Source organism: Pyrgilauda ruficollis, unplaced genomic scaffold (genome assembly GCF_017590135.1).
Source record: "Pyrgilauda ruficollis isolate IOZ18807 unplaced genomic scaffold, ASM1759013v1 scaffold17, whole genome shotgun sequence".
NCBI classification, from domain to species: Eukaryota; Metazoa; Chordata; class Aves; order Passeriformes; family Passeridae; genus Pyrgilauda; species Pyrgilauda ruficollis.
In genome coordinates this window covers 5,851,551-5,860,250 of record NW_024515875.1, presented here as the reverse complement: position 1 = coordinate 5,860,250, position 8,700 = coordinate 5,851,551, and the positions used below count along the sequence as shown (strand labels likewise).

General features: G+C 48.2%; 1 protein-coding gene across 1 annotated transcript; it reads right to left on the bottom strand.

The window, feature by feature from the left end:
* Positions 1-3,264: 3,264 nt before the first annotated feature.
* Positions 3,265-8,692, bottom strand: ZDHHC23 (zinc finger DHHC-type palmitoyltransferase 23). Its single transcript, XM_041464062.1, has 4 exons — positions 8,533-8,692; positions 7,617-8,312; positions 6,665-6,832; positions 3,265-5,855 (listed from the first exon to the last, which is right to left on the bottom strand). The coding sequence occupies exons 1-4, from the start codon at positions 8,637-8,639 to the stop codon at positions 5,588-5,590; spliced, it is 1,239 nt and encodes a 412-aa protein (XP_041319996.1). The 5' UTR covers positions 8,640-8,692; the 3' UTR covers positions 3,265-5,587.
* Between the last annotated feature and the right edge of the window lie 8 nt (positions 8,693-8,700).

The following is an 8,700-nucleotide window of genomic DNA, read 5'->3' as shown; positions in this document are numbered from 1 at the left end:
TCCTCTACTGACACCCCTGCCCCTACAGCGTTTTTACAGTTTCCCAAAAACCTGAACCACAGAAATACCATCTTCTCATCAAATCTGTACATCGGTCACTTCCAAATCCCCCAGGCCCTGCACAAACTGGATCTGAAAGGGTGCCTCAAATATTAAACAACTTTCTCTCCTCCCCCCAGGCAGGGAAGAACAAGTTAGCCTGGGAGGAGTCCATGGACCACTGCAGTGTGATCCACAGCCCAGATATTTGCAGGCCTGTTATCCATTACAGGCACCTGCCCCAACAGTGGACCTTGGCCTTCCCAGCACAGGAGCTGTAACTCCAGGCATGGCCCTGCTCTGCAGGGCCAGCACAGCAAGCCACAACAGGGGAAAAAGTAAAAGCTAGGGAGAGACAGAAATTTCTTGTGTCCCTATCAACAGCACTGGAGTTAACAAAGCTGGTCACGCTTGGGTGTCCTAGTCTGACAACCTTCTGCAAACACCAGTCTCATCCAACTAAAACCCTGCTGGAAGGGTTGTTGTCAGCCGTGCAGAGTTATCTTCAAACAAACAGCTGAACAGCAGACAGAAGTACCATCCAGGCAAATCAAAGGAGAGCTCTGGAACAATCAAAGGCACCTGTGAATCTACTCATTAAAAGTCATCTTGACTTTCAGCAGCAGTCCCAAGATACCAACAGAATTAAAGGTTACATCTCTTCCCACTATCTACAAGGAGAATATCCTACTTCCAAATATGGCCTAGAAAAGAGTTTAAAGCAAGAGGTTGTTCCTTTTTGGGGTTCAGAGTGTATTATGTGGGCAGGTGTCAGGGGGAAAGCAAGACACAGGATAAAAAGGCCAGGAACCTGCTCAGATACTGATAATGCATTGCTTGTAGGATGAGTTGCTACCATGAGGGAATGTCTCTAGGATGCTGAGAACTGCCAGCAGGTCACTCATCTCACTACCAACAAACCCAGAGGTCAACCTTTGCAGAACTGGAAGAACGTATGTTTCCCAAATTTTCCTTGCCTTTTGCTCCCTTATTGCCAAGTCCAGCTCTCAGCTGAATGGCCATGAGATAGTGGCAGCTTTTGATCATTCAGCTTGCCTGCATGTGTCGGCATAAATCAACAGGCCACTCCACAGATCATTTCCATTAATTTATTTTGATTCATTTGATACCCATTTGGAAACACTGAACATGATGCAAAATGGACATAAACATACACACATCAGTCTCTTCAAAAAAGCTCACAAATGTTTCACAAAATTTCTTCCTAATGCTCAGGTTTTAAAAAAAAAATACATTCCACTTTCTTCCAGAGCCTATCACTCTTTACATTATCAGTACAGGCATTCCATAAAGACAAGATCTTGGGAGGCTAAATTCCCACATTTCACAAAGAACCTCACCTGTCTGCAAACAGATTTTTGCTGCAGGAACCTCCTGGTAGTGGCAAAAAAAAAAAGTCCTAGGTAACTAGAATTTTTCACTGAAAGGAATACAGGAAAACACATCCATAATCACACACGCTTCCTGCCCTAATGAGGCAATATACATTCATATAGGAGGAAAGAAACCAAGCACATTATTAAGACACTAGGCAGTGAGGCAGTATCCATTTTATCTTCAGAAGAAATTTTACAGCAAATGGTTTCATTAAGACACTTGAAAGCAACCTACTTTGAAGGGGAAAAAAGCACCATCATAACATGAAGGCTGAAATGTGATTGGAAGTCACAAGCAGCACCAGCTCTGGCTCACCAGTGACTTTTGTCATTTGAGGACAAGTTAAATGGAGAAACAGTCGACGTGGGGAACTGTGATTCGCCTACAAAAAAGCACAATGCAGGAAGACACAGTTAAAGAGTGCCAAGCCACCACTTACAGGGTGTATCTAATGGTGCACTGTTCCTACTACAGACACCAAACAGTGGGGTGATGGCATTTGGACACGGAGGGTGTAACACTACAACACCAGCAAAACCAGAACCCTGGGCCCCTAAAATTTGCCTGGTCTGCAGAAGTCCGCACTATTTGTGAAACAATAAATGTCTCTTAAAAGGTCATGGGTAAAGCAAGATAAACTAACTTTCAAAGTCTGGGTGGAAAAACATCAAGGCTGGCTATTACCACAATCCTTCCCTGCTCTTGATTAGCTTTAGGTCCTCTCTTCACACACAGGCAAAACATTCAAGAGCCAGTAGGGTACTGTTTTCTGCACTGCCAGGCATGCAGCTTTACAGGTGAGACACTGGTCCTTGCCTAAAGGCTGCACACAACCCACATATGCAGGCTGCTCTCACTGCTCCAGCCCCCAGGCAGCATGGATCTAGGCAGCAACTAACACAGGGAGCCCAAGGACTGACTGTATGCCTAGATTTTAATATTTTTCTACCAGCATGATCAGTACCAAGCTCAGCAGGAAATTACTCAGAGAATAAACTGTTCCTGAGCACACCAGATCACAACAGTTTGCCCTTGCAATAACTGGAAAGGAAGCATTACCCTCCAAGGGTTTCCTGCTAATTCTCAGGGATGTTAAGAGGAGAGTTCCCACATATGCATCTGAAGGGATTGAAACTCTTCCGCCCATTTAGATGCCTGTTAAATATCCCATCACTTTATGCTTCTCATCTCCCAATGCGTTCACAAAGCAAATCCTATCAGGAAGAAGAGGTAAACCAATGCCATGCCGTTAAAGAAACTGCACCATTACTGTGCAGATTACAGCCACCTGAACCTCCTATTCACTGAGGAACCAGCACTGCATTTTCCTCCTAGGAAAAAACTCCATCCTTGCAAGCCTTTAGTGCCCTGAATGGTTTCAGTTCCCCCTGGAGACAGTGCAAAAAATGAAATTTACTTTAGCACTTTGCCCTCACTCTACTGGAGCATGTTTGACCAAGGTATGGAATGGTTACATTAGTCTCAGGTCCTTTGTTCCTAATCTGCACTCCAAATTCCACGCTGCCTGGGAGAAGAGACCAGAGAGAGTCTGGGTGTAAGCAGTTCAGATGAGACCTTCCACTCACTAAGAGACAAGGGACAAGGCTACAGTGACAGACAGGCTGCAAAGGTGAAACCAATCTCTGCCTGTGGGAGCAAGTGAGCACCACAGGGTTAGCACTGCCAGGGAAGCGCCCTGTGATCTGCTCTGCCTTCTCCCAGCCAGGAGTAGCAGGACTCTGGGAAATCAGACTTATCTCAAACCTGCAAAAGCTCCGCAAGTTTGTTCAGTCTGTGGGTGCATGATTGCCAGCCAGGAGTAGCAGGACTCTGGGAAATCAGACTTATCTCAAACCTGCAAAAGTTCCCCGAGTTTTTCAGTCTGTGGGTGCATGATTAATTCCTGTGCATGCAGCACACAGGGACGGACAAATTGGCTGTATCCACTGCAGGGGTTCATTTAGCCCAGGAGGTCCTTCTGCCTTTATCTTCCTCAGTGCCAGCAGGGTAAGATCTAAGAAGATCCTGCTAGCCCACAGCATCCTTATCTCCAGGGCTGCCAAGCTTGACATCATCTCAGCAGGCATCACAATATACATATGTGCCATGGAAACATTTACAGACAACTCAAGTGGAAGCAACTTTGTCTCAATTTGAACTCCTAAGATCAGGCTTCAAGCTCCAAACAGAAGGTCATAAAGGAACACTTTGCACAGTCCAGCTGGGTACTTTTTTACTCACATTAGGGTCAAGAAAGTGGTCAGAACCTTCTACTGTGCTTGGTTAGAGGTAGGAAGCAAAAGAGCTGTCCTTTTACCTCCTGCTTACTGGATGAAAAGGGGCAAGAAATAAAGGAAATTCGGTAACTGTATAGCCACATTCCAAATGCAGCTGCTCCTCAATTACCTGCTGATTATAAAATGTGCCGCTTGAGGAAACCAAACAGTGCAAAGAGCGACACAGTCTTTACCTTAAACTGGGACATACCATGAGGAGCACTTACAAAAAATATGGCAGGGATCCCAATGGACAGCCCCGACCTTGCTTTCTTTTGGCACCAAGCACCATCCATTTATTCTTCAAAGCTACTGCACAGCAGCACAGTGAATGTGCATCTCTTGCCCAACATCCCCCAGCTGCCTGCCATGCCCATGCACTCAGGGGCAGACATGACCCACACATACTGCACACATCTGAAAACACCATAGCTGGGACAAAGCTCTATCTCCGCTTTTGCACCTTAGGCCCAACCTGTAATTCTTGTGCCACGGTCCCCAGCTCTTCCAGCCAGACCTTTCCTATTACTGCAGGGCCAACAGCATACATAAAGGGTTTAAAACAAAAAGCAACAAAGAATCCCACCCATGAAATCCAGAAACCACTGCCACCAAAACCTTGTTATTTTGGCTGAAGCTCAAGTCCAGGCCATAATACAGTTGCAGGCTGATGAGGAAAAAATGGCACTCTTGCAGAACACATTTTGACATTTACCTGCCAGTAGAGGTCATCTATCCCAAAAGCAAACACCTCCAACACATCCTACACCTCTCCCTATGTACCGTAGGGTTGATCTGTTCCATGGCTTCTTGGCTTGAGAAATCAGATCTACAGTCAGGCAGCTCCACAGTAACGGGGTTGAGAGGAGACAAGATCACTGTGCTAACAGCAATACAACCAAGATGCTACCTACCAAACATGCTGCTAGCAGAATTTCCTACTCTCCCACAGATTCCCTTCTCCCAGAGACATAGGATGAAGGTAATTTCCATAAAGCTACAGTAATACCAGACAGACAGCACTCTTGTTTTGCCCTCAAAGTTCACTGTCACATGTTGCTTCAAAACTCCTTACTTGGAGTATTTACCTGCTGCCACATGTCACAACCCATAATCAGAGCAGAAACACTTTGAGGGAGACGAGCAAAGCCTTTAAACCAATACAGACCTAGCTTGCAGAAAGAACAATGGGATCTCCTTTCACTCATTTAGACAGACAGGGATGGAATAACAACTTTAGGGGTTAAGAGGTGAAGGGATCTTACAAAGTCCTACAGGAATGCAGCTCACAAAGGCACTTAATAGAAGCATGTACACAGCTGGATGGAATCAGAGATAGTAAAAATAAATAAATAAATGCACCAGAGAGGAGAGCACTGCCCAGTGACTACATAGACAGTCTCTTTTAGCCAAAGAGCCTGATTTCTGCAGGGGTCCATCTGTCATCTGTATCCACAGTTTCTTCTGTCATTCCAAAATGCCACACGTAGGTTCCTTAACCTTTGCAGGAACCAGTGCATTCTCTGAAGTCCAACAGCAGGTTCCTCCTGATGCCAGTATTCACATCTAAGGGAAACTCAAGTTCTCAAAACCTTGTGCTCCTCTTGCTGTTTCCCACAGTGGAAAAAGGCAGCAGGCTCCTCCTCTCCCCACCTGCACATATGGCTTACTGCTTTCTGCATCCTATTGCTGGCTGACAGCATGTGAAGAACCATTCCACCAGGGAAAATATCTGCTGTTGTCAGTGAGGGGATAGCCCACATAATGACCACGAGGCAAGGTTGTGTGAAGAGGAGTCCCGGTGGGAGGGGCTGCTCCCCTGCTAAACAAAGTCAGTGAGCCATGACACAATGCCATCTGCAGAAAGAGGGATGTCACACGATGTCCTCGGCAGAGCGCTGTGGAGGAGAAGACCCCAGGCTCAGGAAGTGGCCCCAGTTGCACAGGAGTCCCCTGTTATACTGGCCAGTGTCTATCACTAACCCGCCCAGCAGTCTGCGCCCGGTGTTGTCCCGCAGAGCCAGCCGAGCTTCCCTCTCAGTCACGTTGTAGCTGATGTTCAACAGCTGGATAAGGAGGATGTATCCCATGCCAGCTGTTACAATGGCACAGTACCATACACAGGTGAATGACAGAGCAGAGCTGGCAGCAGGGAAAAAGATGGGAAGGAAGCAATTTAGTAGTGGAGCAGCTGCTTTAAAGTGACTTTCCCTGGTAATCACTGTCCTTTCAAATCCCTGTCTACATCTGCCACAGTGATCTCACTTTGCTGCTTTCATCAGATAATCCTTAAAGGCTTTCTCAAAATTAAAGCTTCAGGGTTTACTTAATGAGAGCTTTTACTGCTAGCAGAGCTAGTCTTACACATTGCTGTCACACAACCTAGCTCTTTACTCTTTGTGTTGTAACGGTGCTCAGGCCTTATTTAAGGACCCCAGGATGCTCTCACTCTCCAGGTCATGAGATGGAGTAGAGGAAGGGCCCCTTGAGTAACAGCAATACTCTGCCCATCTGTGATAGTGCTGGTCTCAGAACTCATGTCCAATGGCTTCCACCACCTTCCCTGCCAGACAGAGCATGTTCTAGGCACATAGCTTGGAGGACGTTCACTAGATAAACAGTAAGGAATGAGAGGGAGAGAGAGCATGTGGATTCCAGGCTGTCAGACCATTACATGCATCAGGGGGGCATACATATTTAGAAGTACGTCTATACATAACACAATAAGTACTTCAAATCCTAGCTCCTTCAACTTTTTCCAAATAAATAGCAAGCTCTCTCCAAGTCTCAGGCTCCACACCTTGGCAGAAGCAGAAACATGTCTTTGCTTTCCAGAGTTTTTAGGGAACACTTTGTGTTCAGGTCTGACAACCAGCAGAACAAGGAACAGGAGCTAAGCTGCCTGAGCAAGCCTGCTCCTACGCCAGCTCTCTCCCAGACAGACATCTCACCTGTAGTCAGAATAGGCCCCAGGGCAGTAGAACAACGCCACAAACGGACTTCGGCCCCTACAGATGGTGTGCAGGGTCAAGGTAATCCCATACACAGAGGTGAGCATGAAGAAGGAGAGTGCAAGGATGAAAGCTTGATGGTTCTGCTCCCCTACGCAGCTGTTAATCCTCCAAAAGGAAAGAAAAGATTACTTTGCTTAAAAAAAGAAAAGAAACTGTCTTCTATTACTTCTCCCTCCCCCAGCTGTCAGAGAACCTGATTTCCAAGGTGCTTCCAGTTGACACAGGCTAAGAACTTTGAAAAATGTTCAAAGAAGCTTTATAACTTTATATAGAAAGGTTACAAACACAAGACAATAGACCTGTAGGGTAACAGGAGCAGACCGTTTGCATCAAATTTTTAGCAGGGGTAGTATCCTTTGCTGAGATACATTACACCCTACTGCCCCCTTGGTTCCAGCACCACAGGAACACCCAAAAGGTAGTTTAGGGCTCCCTTGCAGCACTAATGCAACTTAACCGCAGGATTGCTCGTGCTCTACAGACCAAGTCTAAAGAAAAAAACCAAATCCAAGAAAACCCACAGCAAAAACAATCCCAAACTGATGAAAAACAGTAGAGAAGTAAAAGCAATTCTGAAGTATGCTGTAGAAGCTTTCAGCTATCAGCTCAACCCACTTAGAATAAACAGTTATTCTATTTTTTAAAGGGTAAACACAAAGCTTTTTGTGTTTAAAGAGTAAGCTATCAGCTCAACCCACTTAGAATAAACAGTTATTCTAACTATTTTTTAAAGGGTAAACAAAAGTTTTTTGTGTTTAAAGAGTGTCATAAGGTCTTGCACATAGCAAAAGCAACTCTATTTGCCAAAGACTGTAAAAAAAGAAGCTTACTTTGCAAAGGAGGGAACTCAGAGAGAGAACACAGGGAGCCTCAACAGTGCAAAACCTACCAGACACAGTGATGGTCCAGTCTCCTCACACACCTGCCACAAAGCCGGCAGTGCCCTGCTCGAGCTGGCCTGACCAGCTGGCATTTAGTGCACCAGTCCCTTTTCACACCTGCTGGCTGCTCAGCTGACATCCTGCAATAACCTTTAGCCTCCCCATTCACAGCACGACTGCTGGCAGCGCCTGAGATGCCATGGAGCCCGCTGGAGCTCCCTCTAATACTCTTGTTGTGCAAGCCCTGGTGCGATGCCTTCTCGTTGCCTGCTGAGATCGGAAGGTAGCCAGGGTCCTTCTTGGCTCGAGACAGGGCTGCAAGCATAAGAATTAACCCGCACGTGAGAGTGACCACTTGGGAATGCTCCACGTGGCCTCGGGGAACCACCTCCCGGAGAAACACATAGTACATATATCCCAAGGAGAAGAGCCCCAGGCTCAAGAAGAAGAGAGTCCGTTCCTTCCTCCGGTGGGTGAGGTAGTAATACCACAGCACCACGACGGGCAGGGACGTCAGGACGATGAGCCCCAGCAGGAAGTGCAGGGCGGCAACGTGGAGGAAGACGGGCAGCAGGACGAGCGGCGGCACGAGGCTGACGTTGATCTTCACGGCCCCCGAGAACCAGGGGACGCGCAGCCGGTCCGCGATGGTGTCGGCGATCCTCTCCAGCGCTCCCGGGGGCAGGGATTTGCACGTCAGCCACCTGCGAGCGCGGGGAGCACAGCGCCGACTGGCACCGGGACAGCCACGCTCCCGCCCCTGCCCCGTCCCGCTCCCACCGCCTCCCCTTTCCCTCTCTCCCGACAAGTTTGCCGGGAATCGGGGCGCGGTTCCCCCGCACTCAGGGCGGCGGCGCCGCGGGGACGCCGCCGCCGGGAGGCTGTCCCGCAGTCGGCAGCCCCCGGGGATCGCGGAGCCGGTACCTGTCGCAGCCGTCGTCCAGCTCCTCGCAGTCGCAGCAGCACGCCGCCAGGTGGTTGCGCCGGCCGCGCCGGTCCACGTACTCGCAGCAGCAGAGCGTGTCCTCCATCGCCGCCGCCCGTCCCGTCCCGTCCCGTCCCTCCCGCGGGGCCGGGAGCGGCTCCCGCCGG